The 26,293-nt window shown below is 46.9% G+C and overlaps 1 protein-coding gene across 1 annotated transcript in view; it reads right to left on the bottom strand.

Moving 5' to 3' along the window:
- Positions 1-26,293, bottom strand: part of PHACTR1 (phosphatase and actin regulator 1) — a 216,292-nt gene that overhangs the window by 77,402 nt on the left and 112,597 nt on the right. The window contains exons 3-4 of the mRNA XM_047101806.1: positions 11,219-11,386; positions 9,119-9,325 (exon numbers count right to left, since the gene is read on the bottom strand). Of these exons, the coding sequence (XP_046957762.1) occupies positions 9,119-9,325; positions 11,219-11,386 (375 nt within the window). The remainder of the gene's footprint in view (positions 1-9,118; positions 9,326-11,218; positions 11,387-26,293) is intronic.

Here is a 26,293-nt window from a genome sequence, read left to right as displayed (position 1 = left end):
TTCCAAACACGACACCGCCCTGGCTTACGACTTCAGACAAGGAAATGAAAACCCCAGGTGACTTCTGTAGTCCATTCTTACGCCACAGGACCGGAGTGTCTAACAGAACCAGTCCGGGCTAAAGGAACACAGCCCGAGCCTCTCTCCTCACTTTTTTATTAACACCTGCTGGAGAAGCCCATTTATAACCGAGGACGCGTCAGAGCACTTGTCCGTGAGAGTAGCACTTAGCGTCTGCGTGGACAGAGGTGGGGTAACGGTTGCTCGGTCATTTGCCACCTGGTTTCAGCGGGTCAGAGTCTTTGATCTCCTTTCATAGACACAGACACTCCACCCAAGAACATAAAGAGCCTCTAGAGAGAGTACTTAGAATTTAAATGAGAATCCAGAATCACAGAGCCCAGAATCAGACTCCCTCTGGCTCCAACGCGGAGACAAAGGTGCTCAGATGAGTTCCATCAATTCCTTCAGACCATCCTAGGGATTCTTAGGCTGCCAGGCCTTTTCCGTTGGTCAGATGCCTGGAAAGGCAAAACGTGTCTCCCGACTCCTTGTGGTAAGAGGGATGGTGTGGTGGGAAGTGGGTAACAGAGAAGTGACTTGTGTTAAATGCCCTAAGCCTGGCTTGCTCTCCCCCAAGCCGGCCAGCACACAGACAGGACCATAAACACCTGATGTTCGTGCCAAAGATGTCCTGAGACCTTCCAGAATCCTAACACTGAGGGCCATTATAGCATACATATCACCAGCACCTGACTCTGTTTCTGAGTCGCTTTCTACAACAAAGCATTTTGTTTTAAAATTTGTCCCCTTCCAAAGACCATCCAGATGGCAGATGACAACAAGGAGGGAGGGACATGCATCACTGAGATGGAGATGCTGGGCAGTGGGTGGGGGTCACAGCTGGGTCACCGGCCACCTCTGTAGGGCATGCAATTAAATTCGATTTTTTTAGGGGTGCCTGGGCGGCTCAGTCAGTTAAGTGTCTGACTTCAGCTCAGGTCATGATCTTGTAGTTCGTGCGTTCGAGCCCTGTGTTGGGCTCTGCGCCGATAGCTCAGAGCCTGGAGCCCGCTTCCGATTCTGTGTCTCCCCTTTCTCTCTCTGCCCCTTCCCTCCCGCTCCCTCTCTCTCTCTCTCTCTCTCTCAAAGATAAATAAACATTAAAACAATTAAATTCAATTTTTTTCAAAGTGAAATTACACGATTCATTGCCAGCAAACTGCTCTTAAGGAGTTAGAATTGTAGGTGTCCCTATAATCACGACAACCAACACCTGTTGACGAGATCAGCGGTTTGGGGGAAATTATAAATCATCTGCACGAAAGCACATTATCCTGTTTGTTTTTGCAGCAATGCGCGTGAGCCCTGTTGCCCCTAGGGAGACCGGGGGAGGAGAGCACCATTCAACTGATAACTGAGCTGGGGAACCTAAGCCTTCTGCAAGACAGGCACAAAGGGAAATGAGAAGGTTCCAGAGATGGGTCAGACAGTCCCTCCCGGGAAGACCGCTATTTGTGACCATCCCGGCAAAAGCTGGGAGGGTCCGACCAAAGTCTCAAAGTCACAAAGTCATGAAAGCAAGCACAAATATGCTCATCTGATCTCAGAACCCTGGAACCAAGGGGAAGATCTATGATGTTTCGAAGTAGTTCACTTAGCTCGCATAAAATGAAATACTGCATAGACCCTAGGGAGCTAGGAAGGGGCAGAACATTCACGGAGAAGGTACAAATACGTTCAAGCTAGATCCCTAGGGATTATAAAGGCAACCTACGGATGGCTGCACTTCCTCTCCAGCCCTGCATCTACCTGAGGCACGATATGGATTCATTTTGGGGGGGTCACACTCTGATTTCTTGCATTTACAGTGATGGGGGTGGCTGGTCTACCCACCCGCAGTCGGTGGTCTACCAGGGCCTCCCCATTTTCCCTTGAAACTTCCAGCGTGCTCTATGGCACCCAGGCCTGGGCCCCAAGTTTGACTGATGGATGGCTGTCCTGTTCTTTCACTTGTCCATGTAGGTATCACGGTTCCTTCAGGCACTATCGAAGCACGAATATCAGATTTGGTTTGCGGCACCACCCAGAGCCCGAGAACAAGTATCCTGCTATGAACTTGTGGGCAAATGGTCATCCAGCTTCTCCTTCAAGGCCTCAGCTACAGGCGGCTCTCTCCCTCACAAGCCCTCCTGTCCTGGGGATGCTTGGCGCTAGCCGACGACGCGGCGGGGAACGAGCCCGACTACAACCCCGCTCTCAGACTGCCCCTGGACCCTGAACCAGTGTTCAAGAGGAAGAACCAGCGGGGGCAGCCGCTGGGGGCCTTTCGCAATTTCACGTTGACAATGGCCATCTCCCGCCTTCACGTGTGCATCCAGTTGTGAATCCATCCCACAGCATTATTTGTCCATCGAATCCAGGAGAACATCAAAGAGACAGGCTTGGTTGAAATCAAGCAACTGCCGCTAAATGCCCACAAAACGTGCCCCACTTTGTCCTCCAGAGTTAAATCCTTCATCATGGCATTCGCGGCTTTCCACAGCTTCCCTTCAACCCACTTCTGGCCTGATCTCTGCTTCACTACGAGAAGCCTGCACTCTTGCCACGCTGGGCTATTTGCCTTTTTTTTTTAAATTTATTTTGAGAGCACAAGCAGGGGAGGGGCAGAGAGAGGGAGAGAGGGAATCCCAAGCGGGCTCTGCACCGTCAGCACAGAGCTGGACACAGGGCGCCATCCCACGAACAGGGAGATCGTGACCCGAGCCGAAACCCAGAGTCAGACGCTCAACCGACTGAGCCACCCAGGCGTCCTATTTCTCGAACATACTATGCCTCAGACGTAGGTGCCTCTGTGTACGTTACTTCATTTACCAAGACCTCCTTTCCTATCCCTACCCGGCAAAACTGTACTCATCTTTAAGGCCTGTTTTAAATACCCCCTCCCTTTGGGATGAGCACTGGGTGTTGTATGGAAACCAATTTGTCAATAAATTTCATATATAAAAAAAAAAATAAAAAAAAAATAAATACCCCCTCCCTGATGATGCTACCCTGCTTTTTCTGAGTCTTTCCAAAGGCGTCGGTCTCTTGCTGTTTGAATTTCTTTAGTACCATGCCATCACGTCTTCGTACTAAACACCTTCTGTAGCTTCTAACTGCCTACGACCCCGACAGCTGATGAGGGAACACTGCTCATAAATTAAATTAAGGCTGGAAGAACACCAGGCACATGGTGGGCGCTCAAAACGCACGTGGCATTCAGCCTTACGAAGGAAGGACATCTGATCACGTGCTGCAGCACGGATGAACCTTGAGGACATTATGCAAAGTGAAATAAGCCTCTAACAAAAAGACAAGCGCCGTCTGATTCCACTTTTAGAAGGTAGCTCCGGCTCAGAGAAACAAGAAGTAAAACGGCAGTCATCAGGGGCTAAGCGGGGAGGAGAGAAAAAGGGGAGTTGTTTCACAGGTACAGAGTTTGAATTTCACAAGATGAAGAAGTTCGGGAGATCTGCCGCCCAACACTGTGAATACAGTTAACATTACCGAGTTGCATACCTACAAACTGTTAAGAAGGTACGTTTTTTTAAAGTTTATTTGTTTACTTTGGGAGAGAGGGAGAGAGCACAAGGTGGGGGGAGGAGGGGGCAACAGAGAGAGAGAGGGAGAGGGAGAACATCCCAAGCAGGCTCTGAGCTGCCGGTACAGAGCCCAAAGCGGGGCTCGAACTCACAAACCGTGAGATCGTGACCTGAGCTGAAATCAAGAGTTGGACGCTTAACTGACTGAGCCACCCGGGTGCCCCAAGAAGGTAAATTTTACATTATGTTTTCACTACAAAAAGAAAAAAAGTGCCAAGTGAATTAAATCTCTAACCTAACAGTGCTACATAAAAAAGAAAAGTGTTTCGCTGTAATCTTCATGCTGATCACAGAGGTCAGAGCAGAAAGCACCCTTTAAAAAATGTTTTTATTAATAGGAAGTCCTCACAGGCACCAGGAAGGAATTTCTACATTTTAAGAAAGGGAAACCAAGAGTATATTGGGTGTATTTCCCATGCCTCACGGTATCAGCTATCAAGAGAATGAACCTTAAACCTCTTTCTGAGGCTTCTGGGTTACAGTTGATGTTTTCCATTTAAAGCAGAGATGAGGTTCAAGGTCACGGGGGTCCATTCACAACTCTTCTTGTGCCTTCAGAGTAGAAGGCAGGGAGGGGAGGCAAGGATAGAGGCAAAAGCATATGATTTTATAGGGTTGGAGAGTAGGATGTAGGGTGGGGTGGGGTGCTGGAGAGAAATGGGGACAGAGGATGAGACAGCCAGGGAGGAACAACAAAATCACCATGAGGATGTGATTGCAGAAGAGTCTGCCATGGGCAGTGTCCACAAAACTAGAGAGACGGCTAAGACAGGAATGTTGGTTTTGGGGTGACAAGCTCTGGATAGAAGATTCTCATTAGACGAGTATAAAGCTGAGGAATACCACAAGGCATGGAGGTCACCTGCCAGGTACATCTGCAGTTGCAAAACCTTCAGAATGTTGAAACTAGCCATCAACCACCAGAAGTTTCCTTGTATTTCAGGGTCTAAAGACAATGCAAAGAAGCCCGGGCAGGTTCACGTTAGCAGAAGGACTTCTTTTTAAGGATCAGCGATGCTTCCCTTTCTTTGCCAAATTGCCAGTCTCCAATTGTGGCCAAATGCTCCCGTGCCATTTGCACCGTTCTTGATTCTTATGGACTGTCTGCTTCTAGCACTTTCTTCTAAACCCAACCCAACTGCGTGCATTCAGGTCCTCCTCTTTATAATCCAGTGCCTTGAGAGTATGACTTATGTTTGAAAGACTGCATACATTTTTGTCTTTGAGTTATGCAAATAAAGAAGCCAATTTTCTTAAACAGGTGGAAACACACAAGGCAAAAACGAGCAAAGGAAGCTCATGATTCTCTTATTTTGCATTTTAAGAATAGGTAGCTTAGTGCGGTAGAAACTCGTGGTTGGAAGTAAGAACTCCAGAGTAAAACAAAGTGGGTTGAGTCCATCTCTGCACTTAGTACCTGTGTAACCATGACTGAGTCCTTCAACTTAATCGAATTTCATTTTCCTCCTCCAGGAAAAAGAGAGAATAATGATAACAGTATCGACTCCACAGCACTAAACGGTATGTCATCAAGTTCTCAAAAAATGGCAGCTGCCATTTTTATCACCCAAGTGTGAATGCCTGACTGGGAAGTCCAGCTCTCACATTAGTTGATTATGCTTCACACCAATGGCACCTACGGGGTACCTAATCACAGGTACCTTATGCAGAGTCATGAATTATTCATGCAGTGTTTCGTATCTGACTCCTGGAGCCAGGATGGCTAGAGAGGTGATTGATGAAGACTTAGAAAGATAGGAGACAGCAGTGGGTTTTGTTGTTGTTGTTGTTGTTTGTTTTGGCCTCAATCAACCCTTTTCCTCTGGGGCTCGCCATCATTCCAAGAAGGACGCATTTGAGGCTCACTCATTTCAGATCATATGCCTTATGCAACCAGCTCTGCTACGCACTGTGCTTCCAGAATGGAAAGGAATCTGGTGCCCCTGTGTTACAAGCCACTGTGCACGCTGCTGTTGGAGAAGATAAGAAGGAAGAAGATGGTGATGGAAGAAGATAGTCTGGGAGAGCAAAAAGGCTCTCTCTACTTGCTGGAGAACGGAGAAAACTCATGAGAAAGTCTCCAAGTTTATAATGGTTTTCCAGATGAAGTCGAAGCAAGCAAATGACAAAGGAGAGAGATTTCTGCTCGTCTTTGTCTGATCGTATACTTGGAAGCAGCTCCAGGTCAGGCTCATGCTTCCTCCTCTAGTATCCTACCGGGCCATTAACCACTGTCGCTCTCTATTAATCATGCTTGGTGTCTTTCAAGTTGTCCTGCGTTGCCTTTCAAGAATGTCAACAGAGCAACAGACAGTAAGAACATGCTACCACTTCTAAGTCTCAGTTTAGAGTTCTATCATTCCTGGTTTATTAATTCCTTCTGATATAGCCCAGATGTCTCTAGAGTAATTAGTAACAGAACAGGGTTAATGTAGCTGCCTCATGGTGATGCAGATTCATTATGACTGACTGTTCACTTACAAAAATTAAGCATGTCTGATTGAGTTTAAGCCCAAAAGGCCAGCACCAGGCTTCCAGCCCACAAGCATCTCCACCTGTCTTGTCTGCCTCATATTTAAGAAGCTACCAGATACAACGCGGTAAGGATTATTAGCCCTTAAGTATTTTTATCCATTTGATCCTAGCTATGCGGAAGGGAGGTTTATAGAGAGTAGATGAGTCCTCTCTCCTTGGGAAGGGATGCGGGAAGCCAGAGAGACTGGGCTAATTTCAGATATCTTCAGTGGCTCACAGATCAAGAGTCCGGTGGATATCAAGCCACCCAAGTTCACCGCTCATGGCTGAAGCTGTGAATGAATGAAGGGTGCCTCCATTAATCAGATAACTAAATAAATTAGAGGCTGTTGCTGGTTAAGAAGCTGTCAATTCTTCTTTTAAAATGTCTTACCTACTGTTCTCTCTCCTCCTGCTGTGATCGGCCAAGTGCTTGTGAGCTCAATTTCAGAAACAAGAACAGCTTTTTCCATAGTCTCCCTGGTTCAAATTACTCAGTCGAATTCAACTGGTGATGTCGGAGAACGAGGCACAGGGCTGGCCTTTTTAGGCCTTCAACTTTCTCCTTCTGTTCATTCTACACGGTGACCCAGGAAGGCTTTCTAAAGGCGAATCACTGTCACATCTCTCCCCTGCTCAAAAACCTCCAAAGGCTTTCCACTGCCAGGGGGAACAAAATCTAAATGCTCATATGCCTTACCTAGGGAGCCCTTTCTCAATACATCCTGAGAAGGACCCTCTGCCCCAGCTTGGCCACCTCATCACAGACCCGAAGCACTTGCCATCTCTGGGTTTCTGACCAGGGCCTTTTTTCTCTGGAATGTTCTCGTCTCATTCTCTGTAAATGCCCTTCATGCTTGAAGGGTCAGCTCAAGCTTCAGCCTTTCTATGCCCTTTTCTCAGATCACATTGAACTCCAAAGGATACTCCTGACAATAGTTATTTCAGCACCCTATTGTGTGTGTGTGTGTCCATACACACACATACACATGTGTATAGATCCACTAAACTTTCATTCACTTGCATCTGCTTTGATACCTAGCACAATGTTCCACCTAGAAGCGTGGTGAATAAATAGGAACTATAGGCAGGAGTTTATTTTGCCATATTTAATCTTCAGGGAAATTTGGCATCAAAACCTTCAAAAGCTGCTAGCTCTTAAGAGCCACACCATTGACTTCTAGATTTAGAATCAGTACTTCTAATTCTAGAAATAAATCAGGATAAATTCGGATGCTTATAAAGCTATGTATGCTGCTGAGAATGTTCACTGCTGTGATTTTTACAACAGATGATGGGAGAGCCCATGAGGGACGGACAAGCAAATCCCACTGCACACCGAGCAGCTAACGACACCATATTGTGGAGTATTTACGAACAGGACAACCAGTTCACCAGAGATCATGCCATGTGTAAAAAGCTGATGATAAGAGATGATGTAGAGCAGGCATTTGGTTTTTATTAGACAGACAGATGAATGGACAGTGGTTCTCTCTCGGCGGGGAAGCTTATGAGGGTACCTTCTCCTTTGTGGGTTTCTATGCATTTACCTTTTGGGACACCGGGCTAAGGTGTTACTGAGGTGTTGAATGGAAGGGTTCCTTTAAATGGAAATCTGCTCTTTGAAACCACAAACATCTGACTTAGTACGTTGATAGAGTAGTCTGACTCAACCCTGTGTTTAATTAGGACTCGACACCTTTCTATCACAGAAATAGCCTTCGTTTCTTGGACTAGGAGTTAGGAAGCACGGGGTCTAGGCATACCTCTCTTGCAGAATTCCTGCAACGGCAGGATCTTTCTTTCTTTTTTTTTTTTCAACGTTTATTTATTTTTGGGACAGAGAGAGACAGAGCATGAACGGGGGAGGGGCAGAGAGAGGGAGACACAGAATTGGAAACAGGCTCCAGGCTCCGAGCCATCAGCACAGAGTCTGATGCGGGGCTTGAACTCACGGACCGCGAGATCGTGACCTGGTTGAAGTCGGACGCTTAACCGACTGCGCCACCCAGGCGCCCCGGCAGGATCTTTCTTAACGGCACCGATTTTTCTTAAACAATCAGCTTTTCTAGTGTAAACCAGGTGACTATTCTTCCCTTCCTCCATCCCCATCACATCTCACAAAAATGTACACAGATCAATCAGAAACTATTTCGAAAAACACCGGACTCATCGCAAAAAGGCAGCCGATCAGGTTGGCATTACTGTCCAGGCTGGAGGAACAACCCCCTGAAATCTTTACTCTTTAATTTAAAAGCCGCAACTTTAAATCAGAAAGCAGTATCCCATTCACGTTCATGTGCAATGCAGTCCTTACTAGATGCCCAATCACTAGCACATCCTGTGATGCCCAATTTAGTAACTGGGGGGACATTCACCAACACTTTAAACATGAATATATAAAAAGCATCTTAGGACAACGTTCCTGAACGCATTCTTCTTGGAAGAGTACTTCCCTCCATACTTCGTAGATTGCCTTTTTTTGTTTTTGTTTTTGTTTAACAGAACAAACAACACAGACATGAATTTTAATAAAGGAAATAGGCTGGGCTTCAGATCAATAATTTAGAGACCAAAAAAATCGAAAGCTTTGGCAAACTCATTATGAAGGGAACGAGGTACTGCGCTTCGTCTTTGCCAAGATTTTGACATTGAGGCTAATTCACCTCGACGGGCAAATAATCGTGAATCAGTCACACAAATACCAACGCACATATTCACAGGTACACGTGACGAAGGCTCTTGGCATACGGCCGGCAGGGTGTACGTCAAACGCTTCTTGACGGAAACACACAAACCCAGGTCGTGACCGCGTGGACGTGGAAACACCCAAACGCCCCACAGAGCAACCTCACCGAAGAGGCGCAACGGGCCTCAGATAAGAAGAGAGAGAGAGCGCGAGAGATCATCCCATGAAGGGAAGGCAGGGCTGGACGCTTCCAGAAGACATCTTGACTCACCTGTTATGTGGTTGGCAATCCTGGCACTGGGTTTGGGAGGCAGGGCGGGGGGCTGCTTGAGAAGGGACAGCTGCTTCACTGGGGTCTCCTCATGGTCTCCAGAGAAAGCAGCAGGTTTTTTGGGGGGCAGTAGCAGCACTGGTTTGGCTGAAGGATCTTGGGACAGGAGGGCTCCAGACTCACTGGCAGAGGGACTCTCTTCAGACACTGAGGGGACAACCACATGACACACAGGTGACATTACACAAACGCAGCGCAGGTGGGGCCGGCGGGGGCACACAGGACAGGGACGTGGGTGACCAACACAGCAGAGCACACCCGTTCCACGTTGTCACGTACGGGCGGAGAGTTAAAGGGTAAAGCGAGGGGGTGGGGTGGGTGGAGGGACACATCGGGGAGGCAAAGGCAGAAAGGCAGAGGCAGGAGGGCGGGAGGGGAAGCCAGAGGACATTTTCTCAGAACTATCCTAAGCTTCACCGCTTCCATCTGGGCGTTTATGCCACAAATTCTGTGAGTGCTCTGAAGTGTGACTCATGGGGCCACAGCCACAATCAACAGATGGCAGGTGCAGCGGACCAGGGACAAAGGGCCCCGTCTGAATGAACCAAACCAATGCTGGCATCTTCCTTTGGGCCTGTTTGCCCTCTGCTGGGAGGAAGAGAGAGAGTCGATGCTGGGGTCTGGTTTTTGCCCACTGGGTCTCCCGGCGTGTGGGACGCCAAGGAACGAAGACAGCCTAGAGGCTGACGCCAGGCCAGGCGTCCCCACAGGCCTGGGGCGGCTGCTCCCCCCGACTCCGGAGCCTTGTAGGCACCTTGCAGTTTTAGGGGCTCCCCTGAACCTCGATGAGGCAGAGACTGCACCAAGGCAACGCCTTTCTGTCTCCCCGCTTCCTCTCTCCTCTCACTTGCCAGAACTGTGGCCTTCTTACTCGGTTTTCCCTCTTTCTCTTTGCTCCGCATCGGGCGTCACTCTTCCTTTCCGCCACGGGAGACCCCGACTGGCTCCAGTTAAGAGCTGTCCCGGGGGGGTTAGCACGGGGCCTTCATCCCGTGATGGCAGCCTGGCCAGTGAGACCGAAACTCTGATTTCAGTGAGATGACAGATTGCCCTGTAACAGTCAACTCTGTGTGATTCCCATGTCGCCAGGAAGGCTGGATCAGAGACACAATCACTGCTACAGTCGGAAAGCTCTCCTCAGCCTGGGGGGAATGTGACTCAGTGTCCCCTGCCGCATCAAAGCCCTGCAAGTGACCCTCACAAGCCCCCGGTTGTCCCCCTCTCGCAAGGGACGCCATTATTGTCAGCATCGGACACACCGATGGAGCCATGACTCAGCAGGTCCCAAGGTGAAGCCTGGCGTGGACTCTGGGACACCAGCTCTCTCTTGCTCCCATCGGAGCTGTGCTGATGGCAGACTTCGCCTGTGCTGTGGAAAAAGGATATGGCCTTCGTAGCCACACTCTGGAGATTCCAAGAGGTCCCTCCGCCAGGCTCGCCTCCTGAGAACAGTCCTCACTGGCTGCCGGGAGGGTCTCACCTTCTGCAAACCTTCTCAGGGAGGAGGTACTGACCACGCAGAGGGCTTTGGACCACAGAACGAGTGACAGTCAATGGTACCAAACATCATCTGTCAGCAGCATGCGAGTTAACCAGTCAGTTGCATACAATCGAATAGACAATTAACACATTGACTGTGTATGGTAATACAGTCAGTAGCTGGGCTGTATACCGAGCCTGGGATTAAAGGCCGTGCTAGGGCTTTACAAACGTGACCTAGGTAGGAACCGTGCCCGAGTATAGGATTCCTTCGCTGAGCTTAACGGAAACGAGCGTTAGAAACAAACCACTGACGTTTTAACTCCTCCGTGTCACAAAGGGGATGTCTTTTGGGGAGGGATTAAGATTACAAAAAAGGTTTTGAAAAACCATAGGACGGACAGTAAGTGTAAATATGTCCTGATGGGGCTGTTGCGTCCTCACCTCCAGGAGATTCTTATGCTCAACGTGGCTCAAAACAGAACCCCAAGTCCGGCCAGGCTACAGGCCCCTAACGCCACATGCCGGGGACCTGTTCTGCAACTCTACCAAGGGCCTTACCTGTCCCATCCATGATGTCTGAAGGTTGGAGCACCTCGTATGAGCAGGGATCCCTGGGCATCGGGACCGGCTCCATTTCGGACAGGGCAGGCAGAGACAGCTGGCTGGAGCTCAGGGACTGTCCGTTTTCCAGGGAATCCTCTTCATTGGATATGGAGAGCTCCCCGTCTGCAAGTGCGAGAAGGAGATTGCGCAGTGAGACAGTGCCTGCCTCCCGGGGAAGGGCGACTTTTAGAATCTGCTAGTTGAGTCTAAACGTTTCTGAACAATCTTTGCCAAGGGCAGGATGCAAAATCTACACTTGTTCTTTTGCTTTGCAGACCCTCATTTTAATTTTAGACCTCTGGCATCTGACCACGAGGGCAGCAATTTCCGGTGACCTCTAGCAAATTGCCTGCGTGCTTCTCCATCTTTCTAACCATAATCACCGTACTTAGTGTGCTGTTGTTTTTTTTTTAATGCAAGTGAATTAAAATATACTTTTCTTCATAATTTTGGAAAGCCTGGAAAACCTGAGCAGGCCTCAGAGACTGGAAAACCAGGAATAAGAATTCCTACTTTAGGGAACAAAGGGCTTTCTATACCGCTCAATACCAGAAGAATGGGTTCTCTAAGGCTCTAAGCAAAATTCATCCTTTTTTTTTCTCTTTCCTCCTGCTGACACCCCATTTCTCCAGGTAGATAAATGTTTGGAAGGGCTCAAAGCTCCCCCCCCACCCCAGGCTCGCCTCCTGACAATAGAGACCAATCCTCACTGGCTGGTGGGAGGGTCCCACCTTCTTCAAACCTTACAAGGGATAGAGTGGTGACCACTCAGAGGGCTTCAGACCAAACTACAAGGCAGCAGCGACCTAAGGATGCTGGGAAGTGCCCCAGTTCTCCCAGTGTCCACCAGTGATCACACCTTGGGGGCGAGCAGATTTTGATCTTGCTTTAAGCTCCCTCAAAGCAAGGGGCAGGCAGCCAGTTAACACATGGTTGAGGATCAAAGGCTCCCGCACAATGGCCATTTGTCAAATCAAAATTCCCCCAGCGTGATTTCATCCTAGCCCAGGGGAGTCCTAAATAACTAGGCATTAAAGTCAAATTAATTTTTAAAAAGGACTGAAAGCTGTTCCAGTAAGATGAATAAACATCCAGATGAAAGGCTGTTAAGTTATGCTTAGTCAGAAACACAGAAACCCGCAAAGCAATGACCCGCCTTACAACTGCAAAAAAGATGATTTACTTGTAGAAATGAAACAGCGAAGTGACTCCAAGGTTAATCTTGTATCAATAAATCCTTTTCTTTGGCCATGCTCCTCCCAAGGCTTGATTTTTATACGCAACAATATGCAGTGGCGAAGGAGTCTTGCCTGCCCCCTTCCCCCAGGGTTAGAATTGGCCTGATGAAATGTACATTCAACAACGTAATCTACAGACAGAAAGGTTTCAGCAGCATACGGTTCAAGGACATAGGGTATTTGACCTGAATCTTGGATAAATGTAGAAAAACACAGGATACCAAAAAGTCACCCAAAGCAGATGATATAAAGCACCGACATGCTTTAAGATTGTGGGGCTCCCCCCCCCTTTCTTTTTCATTTGGCCGTTTTGTATGCCCGGAATGGTAGAGTAGTTAGTATCATTGTAATTAACAAATGATGGCTACTCCTCATTAATGAGAGAAGAGCAGTGCAGACGGTAAGGCCAAGGCCATGGGAAGTACACAGCTGAACCGAGAGTCTTCAGGAGGGAAGGGCTGCGGGGGTGAGTTAACGCATTGCCGTCCCATAGGGGATGGTCCCCAGTCCCCTTAACATGCTTTAATGTAGCATGTTCACACCGATGCCGTGGGAAGTAGGACTGCTTTGGGTTCCCAGGTGGTGGAATAATGAGTGACGCGGCTGCCGTTCGGTTGAACGCATCTCTAGGAAACCACTTGGACTTCTGATACTTCCAGTGTAATGAAAGTCCTGGGTATGACAACTGGAGGAGGAGGGGTTTCAGTGCTATTGCCAAGTTCTGCTTCTTTGGGGCAACAGTGGAATCAAATGACTGCCGTGCCTTTGTAGCAGATAAAAAGAACCATAGAAACAGAAGTGGGGAAAAGACACAACACAACTGGATTCCTTAGACTCTCTGAATCTCAGTTTCATCAAGGCAGGTGGCTTAGTGCTGGAGGCGTGGCTGGTTAACGGAGAAGCACTCCTTGGGACACAGCAACTCTCCAAAACTTTAGGTCCCCATAGATTAAAGGTACCTTTGCTAAGTCACAAAGGCCCAAACCACTTTGGAGAGGGAACGATCTTGGGACTTCCACTGTCATAATTTCCAAATATGCATTTCCACTAAAAAAATTAAAAATAAGACATTGATCATATCACCACCCTAACAGATACAGTTTATTCTTCTGTACATATTTTTCATAGTTGTAATCTTACTATGCATCAGATTTTGTCCTTTTTTTTTTTTTTTACTATTATAAGCATTCGAATTTGCATAATTATCATCTTGCTGATTATATTGGATGAATAAACTGGCATTTATTTAGCAATCTCCCTATGGCTGGTCGTAAAGGGATTTCTAGTGTTTTATGATAAGAAGAAACCTCCCTGCATAAAGTCTTTTCTGTCATTAGAATTCTCCTCTTGTTGGGGCGCCTGGGTGGCGCAGTCAGTTAAGCGTCCGACTTCAGCCAGGTCACGATCTCGCGGTCTGTGAGTTCGAGCCCCGCGTCGGGCTCTGGGCTGATGGCTCAGAGCCTGGAGCCTGTTTCCGATTCTGTGTCTCCTTCTCTCTCTGCCCCTCCCCCGTTCATGCTCTGTCTCTCTCTGTCCCAAAAATAAATAAACGTTAAAAAAAAAAAATTAAAAAAAAAAAAAAAGAATTCTCCTCTTGTAGGGGCGCCTGTGTGGCTCAGTCAGTTGAATGTCTCTGACTTTTGATCTCAGCTCAGGTGTTGATCTCAGGGTCATGAGTTCGAGCCCCATGTTGGGCTCCATGCTAGGTGTGGAGCCTACTTAAAAAAAAAAAAAAAAGGAAAAATATTGTTTCCTTCGCTGTGCAGAAGCTTTTTGTCTTGATGAGTTCCCAAGAGTTCACTTTTGCTTTTATTTCCTTTGTCTCCGGAGCCATGACTAGTAAGAAGTTTCTGAGCACTGGGTGTCATATGTAAGAGATGAATCCCCAGGCTCCTTTTTTTTTTTTCCCTCTTAAATGCATTTTTTTTTTGAGGGTGGGGGAGGTTGGGGCAGAGAGAGAGGGAGACACAGAATCTGAAGCAGGCTCTAGGCTCCGAACTGTCAGCACAGGGCCCGATGCGGGGCTCGAACTCACAAACCATGAGATCATGACCTGAGCTAAAGCTGGACACCCAACCAACTGAGCCACCCAGGCACCCCGAATTACTGGGTTCTACTCCTGAAGCCAAGACTACACCGCATTTTAACTAACTTGAATTTAAATTTAAAAAATGGTTTTTCATTAAATGATACAAATCATGGTTTTAAAAAGGCTAAATTGTAAAGAAGCATTCAGAAGTAAAACGATATAAACCTCAAAAAAAAAAAAAAAGAAAAAGGAAGTCTCCCCTTTTAGGAGAGATCCCAATAGATGAAATTCATGTGTATTAATATCTCAGTATCTAGCTGGGAATTCCTAATGTTCAGTAATTCCAAATTTGATTAGTTTGAAGAATATATAACTCTCCATGTCCTTTCTATTTACCAGCACTATTTATTAGTCTCTTTACTGGCCCTTTTAATTAGCATTATTAGAAAAAGTGTTTTTCTTTTTTAGAAAGAACTTAACCCTCCTGAGTAACAGGAGTCTTGCGGATTATTTGTACCTTCATCTATTTAAATTTTTTCATGTTTGTTTATTTTGAGGGAGACAGTGGGCGAGTGAGCAAGGGAGGGGCAGAGAGAGAGAGGGAGGGAGAGAATCTCAAGCAGGCTCTGCACTAATGCAGGGCTCAAAGTCATGAACCATGAGATCAAGATCTGAGCCGAAATCAAGGGTCAGACTCTTGACCGATGGAGCCACCCAGGTACCCCTATTCAGAACATCACTGTCTCTTGTTATCATGGATGAGAAAAAGTTTGCTCCTTATACTAATATTAGATATTAGAAATAATATTAGAAATTACATTGCTCTATAGAACGTTAGAAACTATTTTGATGTTTTACATGATGTTCTAAAATTATCTGTAATAATGGTCTTCAAAATGGCCCACAACAAGTGCCCAGCAGTTTCCTACCAGAATGAGGAGTGTGAACAGGGAGAAGGTGGAAGGCACATGAGACCAGAGGGGTCGAGGCGGTGCTTCTCCGGCATCAGCGGTTTTCTGGAGGCAGGCTAAAGCAGGTGGCTAGACTCCGCCCCAGAGTTTCTGAGCCAGAAGGTTTGGGGTGGGATGGAGGGTATGCACGTCTAGCAAGTTCTTGGGGGATGCTGGAGCTGCTTTGGTGGTCAGGGTTCCACTCTTGGAGACGATTGGAGGTTAGGAATCAGACAGGCAAAGGAGCCTGGAATGACAACAGCGCCTTGTCACGATGCCCCAAGGGCAGGAAATGCTGTCTATGCGGCAAATGGGGAAGAGAGGCTGTTGGTTTAAACCGCAAAGAGGACAAGAAAGCAGGAGGCTGCATTGTCTAACCATGGGTCATGAATATGAACTTGTCACAAAGGAATATGGGACTGCGGAGAGCAGTAAGGCAGAGTGGAAAGTTAAAATGTGAGCCAGATGCGAACATATTTAACAAGGGAAAATCAGGTCACAGAAGTGGCAGAGAGAATGAGGCAGACGTGAGTGCAAGTCAAGGTCATACATCTTGAAAGATGAGACGCAGAAAGCAGCGGGTCGAAGGTACAGAACTGGCCACGGAAACTGTGCCAGCCGTGTTCTCCTCTTCCCCTTGTGAGACCTAAGAAAGGAAGGTGCTGGTAGAGTCGGGTTAACCACCAAATCAAGGAGAGTGGAGGGAGAGGGGTCAGTGAATGCATTCATTCAGTTGACAAACATCTGTCGAGAGTCTGTAATTAACAACACGCAGCAGAAACCAGACCCTGCAAACGCTCAGCACGACCTTGTAAGGCAGAAATTGGCTTTCAGCTCCTTATGGTACTTTTAGAAACCCCTGCCCCGTCTGCGCCCCCCACCCCCAAGCCCTGGAGCTTTACCACAGCCCGCCCTGCTTCCCCTCCCGTAAGCCAGGCATGGAGTCAGTTGCTAAAGAGAACACAAAGAGGGGCGCCTGGGTGGCGCAGTCGGTTAAGCGTCCGACTTCAGCCAGGTCACGATCTCACGGTCCGTGAGTTCGAGCCCCGCGTCGGGCTCTGGGCTGATGGCTCAGAGCCTGGAGCCTGTTTCCGATTCTGTGTCTCCCTCTCTCTCTGCCCCTCCCCCGTTCATGCTCTGTCTCTCTCTGTCCCAAAAATAAATAAACGTGAAAAAAAAAATTTAAAGAGAACACAAAGAAATGCAGAAACGCAGGTGCACCGAGGAACCAGCATCCGAGGTGGGAAAAAGGAGCGAGAGTGCAGTCAAACCCTGAGAAGCAGATGAAGAAAAAGAAGGGCAGAAAGGAGACAGAAGACCTGTGCTCAGAACCCAGGAGGCCACAGATTTCGGGAGGATTTCCTCTCACGTGGAATTTTTCTTTACTGTTCTGAAACTAAGATTTACGTATAAGTTGCCTTCCAGAGGACTGGTTCAAAAGATGCATTAAAAAATGTGTTTTTTTTGTTTGTTTTTGGGGCGGTTAAGCATCCGACTTCAGCTCAGGTCATGATCTCGCTGTCCACGAGTTCGAGCCCCGCATTGGGTTCTGTGCTGACAGCTCAGAGCCTGGAGCCTGTTTCGGATTCTGTGTCTCCCTCTCTCTCTGCCCCTCCCCTGCTCATGCTGTCTCTCTCTCAAAAATAAACATTAAGCAAAATTTTTAAAAATGTATTTCTAGTTGGATAAGACATCTTATCTTTACTTAATAAATAATAGTTGACTCCGAGTGTAAAAACATTGCTTTATAGGACGTCTGGGTGGCTCAGTCCGTTAAGCGTTCAACTCGTGATCTCAGCTCAGGTCTTGATCTCTGGGTCATGAGTTCAAGTCCTGTGCTGGGTTCCATGCTAGGCACGGAGCATACTTAATAAAGAATTGCTTTAAACCTATACACGGAACCATTATGGCAACACATTTCACATGGATCAAAAAAAAGAAAACTTCAAAACTAGAATAGTAGAAATAAATATGCACACACATTTATTTATTCAGATTGTGTAAGAGGGAAGCCAGATGGAGAGCTTTTGACTGACTCACAAAACTTTTTGATTTTCAATCTGCAAAATAAAAAGCTATACACCAAATGTAAGAAAAAGAGCAGTGTCGTGGAGAAACATGAGCCAAACACGGCTAATAAAAGACCGACTCTTCCAAGAACGAAGAGTATTTGTACAAACAAACGGAAGTGTTCCACAGGCCACTTGTGAGATGCAGATACTTGCTGGGAAGGAAAGAAACGCAAATGAAATGGCCATGTGGGTGATGCCCAGACATTAAAAAATGGGTCTGGGGACACCTGGATGGTTCAGTCGGTTAAGCCACTGACTTCGGCTCAGGTTGTGATCTTGCAGTTTGTGGGTTCCAGCCCCGTGTCGGGCTCTGTGCTGACAGCTCGGAGCCTGAAGCCTGCTTAGGATTCTGTGTGTGTCTCTCTCTCTGCCCTTCCCCCGCTCTCTCTCTCTCTCTCTCTCTCTCTCAAAAAGTAAACATTTTTTAAAAAAATGGGTCTGAAATAATGTCAAGTACAGAAGCAGGAATGGAGGACAGCTTGTCCACGTGGCTCAGGAGAAAATCAAAATGAAATACGGATGCAGGGTGGCAAAGTTCTGGTGTAAACTTGGCAAGACAAGAAGGAGAGTTTAGTGATCATTAACTTCTTTTGTGTAAAGGTGCTTACATTTGTAAACACACATACCAATCGTGTGGTGCCTTGTTACATTAAATAAAAAAATAATAGTTTTTGTTGGAGGGAAGAACCCCTTCCTCACACTTCTGGTTTTTTATGAATGCGTTGATTTCCCCTAAGCCCTCTTTTTTTTTTTTTTTTTCTGCCTGGCTTCTTACCCTTTCTTCTCTGCAGTGAGCTCATAGCTAGGTCCCTGTTTCTCCACTAGGGGGAGTGAACCTACCCAATGGTGAGCACTGGGGGCTTTACTCTGCATTGTTCCCTGGCCACCTTGGGCGAGCGTTGATCCAGGACTCAGACTTTTTCTTCTTGGTGGGCTGATGTGAGGTCTAGGCTTGCGGGGAGGGCGTGAGTAGAAAGTTGTCAGGCCCGTTAATGACCTCCTCTACACGAGCCTTTATCAAGAGTCCTAAGATCGGACCCTGCAGAACCTGAGAAGAGTCTGGAGTCTCAAGGGAAGAGAAGGCTTTTCTATCTTAGGTAGGTAGGTAGGTTAGGTAGGTAGGCAGATAGACAAATAAATAAATAGGAAGGTGACAGGAAGGATGGTGTTATAAAGGATGCTGTCTATATGTCGGCAAACAGCAATGCACTGTGAGCACTCCTAACTCAATCTCAGGAGGGCTGGGCGGGAAGAGGGGAGCAGCAGGGATCATGCAAAGGAGCCGGACTCTGAGCGTGGGGGGCGCCACGTTCTTGTTTTCGTCATCGCTAGCTTGCCACAAGTGACTCAGCGTCTGGGACTTCAGTTTCTGTCCCTCGAAAACAAAAAAGGACTACTGTGTTGGTGCCCAGCGTCCTTCCAGACCAAAGTGCTATGTGTAGGGCAGTTGTAAGAAATGAGAACAAGTTCTCCCCAAAACTTGCAAATAAGCCTAGCCAGCAAACCATTTTCTACTTCAGTTTCCACATTAAATATATATAATAACAGCCCTTTAAATAATATTTTGGGCATTTATTATGATCCAGGTACTTGTTCACTTAATGTCTACCTACAACAATTCTATGGGGTTGGTTCCAAGATTATCTTCGCTGTATAAAGGAAAGCGAACGCCAGATGGTTTCAATGACTTGTGTAGAGTCCCGTAATTGGTAGGTGATGAGCTGGTAAGTGGTGAGACCGTGTGATCTCATTTAAAACGACTTATTTGGAAATTTTAGTTCCTTAAGGATGGCAAAAGAACACTGTAGCAATCCTTTATAAATAAGTCATGTAGATGTCATAGTTAGAATTCCAATTCTGTTACTGTGAAGGACACACAATAGAGAAGAAAAGTGGAGGACATCATGAAATGGTGACTACGTTTAGGCGTCAAGGGGAAAGAAAAATGACGGCGTAAGAGAAGCATCATGTAGCACTTTCAGGCTGGAAACAGGAGGAACAGTAAACTGCATCACTGTTGCTAAGGCAAACTTGTAGAACCTATACATGCAGCTTGTGAAAATTCAAACACATTTTCACGTACCGGTGGTCCCCAAGGGCTGTCACTAAAGCAAACCCCAAAAGCGAAGCTACGTACATTACAGCAAATCATTACCTTTGTGAAGACACGTACGTACGAGGAGCCTAATGCAAGCATTTCCTGCTTTTTCCCCTTTGAGACCAGGGCTATTGTTCAGTCTATGCCATGTTCTCATTCTAGCTCCCCAGACGTGCTCTTTGACCCAAAAAGGCACCTGCACTGAGTGGCTGATGAGTTCAACGTGAAGGCGCTTTTCCAAGAAGTGTTTCTCGGGTGGTGGACCTAATATTATTAAGCCCCAAAACACAGACTCCGTCAGCATCTTTTTTTTTTTTTTTTGACATTGATATATTTTTTTCCACTAGAGTAGGGAAAAATCCGCCCATGAAGGGGGTAGAGCCGTTGTTTTGAAACCCACAAAGGTTTCACTTTAGAACAACATAGAGGCTTTTGGCAAAGCTTCCGTTAATCCCAATAGCCTTTTAGATCTTTGCAAATCAAAGCCACTAGCTGCTCTCCTGGTCAGATGATCTGCCAAGCAACAGTTAGCTAAGAAATAATTTATCTAAGGGTTTTATTGAAAGGTTAAAAGCCTTAAACCTAAGAAGTCAGAAATGGCTCCCCTGGCATTTGTCAACTTTCGTTGGAGATTATTTTCTTCCGTTTGCCTGAGTTCAGGGAATAGCTGTAATTTAACTAAACGGTGCTACAGATAACATTTTGTAGAACTTAAAACATACACAGCAAGAAATACATTCCTATTAAACACTGCCTGTTTGGGAACGAATGCACCGGATTCCTGAGCATTTAAAAAGGCTTGAACCTCTTCTTTGCCAAAACAAAAAAACCCTAGAGTCTCTTCTCTCTCTCTCTTCTGGTGGGTTTTCTTTTCCACCATGGACCAGTCATTTTGAGCGTGTGTGTTTAAAAGTCTCTGTGTATCACCAGGACTTAAGACAAACACTTCAGGAGTCTGTAGGATCGGGGAACCTGTATTTTAGGAATTTACAAGAATCTTCTACTTTATCTCTGCTTACAGCTAGAAGTCTTTGGATTATTCTGGCCAGCTTATACAGAGGAACAATTTTGCAAAAGCCATGAGGCTCCTTTGTCCGATACAAGCATCTTCGTAACTCAGAGTCCTTTTGAACCTATCACCTTGCAAATCTGTACACGATGTATTCCAATCTCAGAATCTAGTTGGTTCTGTGATACTCTGGACAATTTCATACATGGAATGGAGCGGCGCATGCTTTTGTGCTTGGAGAACCACCTCGCTTTTGTGTTGTTGCTACTGGTCTGGACTTGATATCCTATTTTAAAATGAGTAAGAGGCCTTTGCCTAAACCATTGAATACATGAGGTGCAATGACTTCCTATCACAAAAGTGGCACAGACCTTGGGGAGCCTGTTTGGGCTGCACTTCTCTGTAGCTGTTTTCTGTCGGATTTATCGGCGTTTCCTGCCTGAACTGGACCTGATGGTCAACCAACGATAGCTCATGTGGATTTTCAGTTGCTGGCCGGGACAGCAAATGCATGGTTGCGTCATTGCTGTGGTGTCTCCCCACCCAGAGCTGTTTCTTATATCTGTACTGGGTATAACTCTGCCTCTCCCCCCATCTTCATGCCAAAGCCCACTCGTTCTTACATCATCTATCCTGATGAAGTATCATGGCTCCGACCACTATTTCCAAACAACGACTCGGGCCCCAAGGTTTGTAGCTGGAAGGGGATTTACCATCTTGCTCTTCCTGAGCATTTGGATACAAAAAAAAAAAAAAAATGCAACTGGGGCAGGGATTGAATATAAAATGAATGGGATGTCACCGTTTCTCTCCTATGCTATTATACAATCACGTGACTCTCACAGAATCATGCCGTGCCGTGCAAAGGCCTTGCATGGTTACTGGAGCAGGCCAGGTGGGAACTAGAAGCTGAGATTTAAAAAAAATCCTCAATGACTCAAGCTGGGGAGGGAAATGAGAGCGGCTTCTATCTAAGCAGCTCTGTTTCTCTAGCTCGATTCTCCAAAAGGGCACCCCGTGGCCATATGTGGCTACTTTTAGTTAAAACTCAATAAAATAAAAAATGCAATTCCCCTCAGTCAGACCAGCCACACTTGAAGTGCTCAATAACCATGCGAGGCTGGAGGCTGCTGCGGTGGCCAGGATAGATGATGACAAACATTTCTGTTATGGTTGAAAAGTCGACTGAACTGCACTGCTCGTAACCCACTTGAAAATCACCATAATGGCCCTAATGAATATGCAAAAGTGAGCCCATTTCCAGAACTAGGAAGGTAAAATGATGTTGCTAACCTGGTCCAGATGGCAGTGTCAGTTTGATGGGTAATATTTCCTTCAGAGAAATTAAGAGAGGGCTGGCGAGTGAAGACATGCTCTGGGGCACGTGTAGATGGCAGGAGCCCTGAGACCGGCAGCCAAGAGCTACAGAGGTGGGCACGGCCTTCGGAGAAGTCCTAAAACGTCACAACGGAATCTCAGCTCTCCCGGTGGCACTAGGGGGAGTCTAGGCTCCAGTGAAGGGAAGGCAACTGGGGCAAGGCAGCCATCTAAGAAGAAGAGCTTACCAAACTCAACACCCAAAAAACAAACAACCCAGTGAAGAAATGGGCAGAAGACGTGAACAGACACTTTTCCAAACAAGACATCCAGATGGCTAACAACCCATGAAAAGATGCTCAACATCACCTATCACCAGGGAAATCCAAATCAAAACCACGATGAGATACCACCTCACACCAGTCAGAATGGCTAGAACTAACAACACAGAAAACGAGATTTGGGTGAGGATGCGGCGAAAGAGGATCTCTTTTGCACTGTTGGTGGCAATGCAAGCTGGTGCAGCCACTCTGGAGAACAGTATGGAGGTTCTCCCAAAAACTAAAAATAGAACTACCCTACAACCCAGCAATAGCACTAGGTATTTATCCAAAGGATACAAAAATTCTGATTTGGAGGGGCCCATGCACCCCAATGTTTATAGCAGTGCTATCAATAACAGCCAAAGCATGGAAAGAGCCCAAATGAAAGAGAGAGAGAGAGAGAGAGAGAGAGAGAGAGAGAGAGAACGAAGCACTACTCAGTGATGAAAAAGAATGAAATCCTGCCATTTGCAACAATGTGGATGGAACGAGAGGGGATTATGCTAAGTGAAATAAGTCAGAGAAAGACTGATATCATAGGACTTCACTCATGTGGAATTTGAGAAAAAACAGATGAACAGAGGGGAAGGGAAGGAAAAATAAGATAAGAACAGAGGGAGGCAAACCCTAAGAGACTCTTCAACACAGAGAACAAACTGAGAGTTGCCGGAGGGGATGGAACAGTCAGGGTCCTGGGGTTGCATTCTGAAAGCAGAGTCCTGGGAGATGAAAAGTTTCCCTGTGCCTTGTATACCCAGAAGACGAGAGAGCTGGGACCAGGATCCTGGGTGTGGATCTCCCAGCTGAGTGTTGCTGGTTTGCAGATATTTACGTGGGGACCGAGGCTGAATGCTTACTTGTCTACATCTACGCAAGTCCTAGGCAAATCAGGAAGGGCTTTCTTTTCTTTTTTCTTAAATTTTGTTTACTTATTTTGAGAGAGAGAAAGAGAGAGAGGGAGTGAGTGAGTGAGTTGAGGAGGGGCAGAGAGGGAGAGAGAGAACCTAAAGCAGTTTCCATGCAGGCAGCATGGAGCTCGATACAAGCCACAAACTCAAGAACCATGATGTCGTGACCTGAGCTGAAACCAAGAGTCGGACGCTTAACCGACCGAGCCACCCAGGCGCCCCTTGATTCACTAACTCTTCCCTCCAGACACTATGTCTCTACGTGATGCTGGAATTAGTGCAGCCATGTTGTTACCACAAAGCGTCCAGCCTGATGATGGCATCCCTTAGCCATGTTATCGAACTGCTGAATTAACCAGCCTCAGAGCTGTCCTACTACTGGGCTTTGTAATGGGAGATTCATTCACTCACTCACTCATTCATGCAAAAAGTATTAAATAAGCACCAAGAAACGCCAAGCATTGCTCAAGGCATTAGGAATACCATAGAGGACAAAACACACAAAGACCGTTGGTCTGATTTTGCTTATCGCTTCATCCTCCTTTTTGTTAACGGAAAACAGAAGCATTTTAACGTTCACCCTGTTGGTCGCGCATTGGCTTCACAGGTCATTTAAAAGCCTACAATTAAACAGCATAAAAATAATCAAAAGGACACTTCTTGGACCCTATGTTAGTTGGCGTGTTTGTATTCGACACTTCAGACCATTTTCCCCCAAACCCCTGCCCCTTGTCTTGGCTTCCATACTGATACACATTTCTGGTTTATTTCCTATTTTTCTGTCCACTTCTCAGTCTTTGAGGGTCTTCCTTAACCCCAGGCCATTTTTGCTTTACTCCTAGATGATTTAATGTTGGGGGTTCCATGGGGTTTTCTATCAGGACCATTTATGTCCCCCTACTCCAACTTCTTCCAGAGCTATCGTCAACTCACATGACTTAACGACCATTTATTTATACGACTATTCCAAACCTGCATTTCCAACCCAGATCTCTCTCGTGAGCTTTCCAATCTGTATATTTAGTAGTCTATTTAGACATTTGGGTATCTCACACCCAGTGTGGTCAAACCACGGCAATATTCTGTGTCTTAAGCTCCCTGGGTCTTGGGTCCCCAGCTCGGTGAATGGTCCCTGTATCTGCTCGCAGATTCTGTCCAACGCAGAATCCTGAGTAGCTGCCACGGTTACCCCCTCTCCTTCACTCTCCGAAATCAGGACCCTCCTGATTCCATCTCCTCTAATTCTTCAGTCTGTCCTCTCCCCCAGCCACTCCCATTTCTGCCCACCCCCGCAATCAGGTCACTGGATCCCGGCAACAGTCGCTATCTGGCCACCCTGACTCATGTCTTGGGCTCCCTCCAAGTTCTGGTTCCCTATAGGCAGAGCGATGAGGCTGCAAATCCGATCATGCAGCAAACCCTTCCAAAGCCCCTCACTGCTCTCAGGATAAAGCACAAACAATGAATATCATTTTCCCGTCTGCGTGATCTGCCCCAACGCCCCCTCGTCTTACAGACGTGCTGGACACACACTCTGTCTCCCTCCCTTTTCCCCAGCTCGGTGTCTCCTCGGGGGCTAGTTCCTCCCCTTCTGACATTCCCCTTACCCATCCAGCTTCCCTAGGATAAATCTCATCACACTTCAGGTTTCCTCTGCGATACCCCTCCTTCCAAGATGCCCTCCCTAAGTCTCCAGACGTGGGTGGGTGATGCTTCCCTTGCCCCCAGACATCCTGTACTTGCCCTGACTGCTGAGTCCCTGAACCCTTCTCCTAGGACTGTGGGTTCTGTCAGCCAGGGGAGTCTGGCTTGTCCCTCCTTAGTATTCCCGGTGCCCAGAATGGCACCTGCAATGTAACAGGTAATCAACAAGCACACGGAGGAGGAGTACATGTACTGGGGATAGTTGCTCATGGCTGTAATAATAATTTCCGTAGTTTTCTGGCTTGGGACGGTGGCTTTTTTTTTTTTTTTTTGAAAGAACCTTATTACTTAAGAGAATTTTGATCACAACTTCTGCGCATTCTCTTTATTGTTTAAACCACTTTCCAACTGCTAGGGCAAACTCCTCTGTACTGGGCTCGGAGGTGCTAGGAGGGCAATTACATGTCGCTGATACTGAAGGAAAACCCTCCTCTGATGTCTACACCGCTACTCTGCACACAGCTTTCGGAAGATGCCACTTCTACAAGAGGCACGGGGAACATCTCAGGATGTGACACATTAACGGTGCCTGGCAGAGGCTGTGAAAAGCGGTTCCCACAAACTCCGACTTGGGAAGCATACGCACCCGGGTTACCAGAGAAACACGGGACTTAAGAAGGGCTGAGCCTACTACAGTTTGGTCTCCTCTGATCCGCTGGAGAATTTTTATTTTTATTTTTAAAATATGAGGACCTTTTAATGTAAATATCAGGCTTTTCTCTCTCTCTCTCTTTCTCTCTGGAATGCCAGACAAGGGAAAACGCAGCCTCTTGCATAAAAGAGTTGTCCATTTCAGGGAGCTTCTGTTTGTGTTTATAATGAAAAATAACACCTTCCACGATGTCGCTCTCACTCAGTGAAGGAAGAGAGCACACTTCGGGGCACTCTGTTATGTGCTGGGAAATGTTATCTCTAATTTCCAGCACACAGTGGGCAGCAGAGATGCTCCCAGTCCGTTCTGCTGACGTGCCCCCTGTTCTTCCTTCCTCTCCTTGGGGGGCCCTCTCCTTCCCGGGGTCTCGGCAGGATCCCCGTGGAGACTCCCAGGAGAGCTGCTGTGGTCTGAGCTACCTGCTTGCACATTCTGGTGCCCTGTTCCCCCTTAGGGTGTGGATGTGTGTCCCATGCAGGTGCGATGTATCATGCCACAGCAGAGAGGTGGTCTCCCTTCCCTGTCCTGCCCCCTGACAACTGCCATATACATCCCACGCCCATCCTGTACGGAGAGGGTGACCCTGAGGGAGGACTGAGGTTTCCCGGGAAAATCCACTACAATCGCCACTAATAACTCTAACATTCTTTAATTTTAATTTTTTTTTTTTTTGAGAGAGAGAGAGAGAGAGAGAGAGAGAAAGCGAGCGTGGGGGAGGGACACAGAGAGA

The sequence above is a fragment of the Lynx rufus genome, unplaced genomic scaffold, assembly GCF_022079265.1.
Source record: "Lynx rufus isolate CCGP_SWC_20201006 ecotype Redwood Valley unplaced genomic scaffold, mLynRuf1.p SCAF_6, whole genome shotgun sequence".
In the NCBI taxonomy this organism is placed as follows: Eukaryota; Metazoa; Chordata; class Mammalia; order Carnivora; family Felidae; genus Lynx; species Lynx rufus.
The sequence above is the reverse complement of the archived record's forward strand: the minus strand, read 5'-3'. Positions and strand labels throughout refer to the sequence as shown.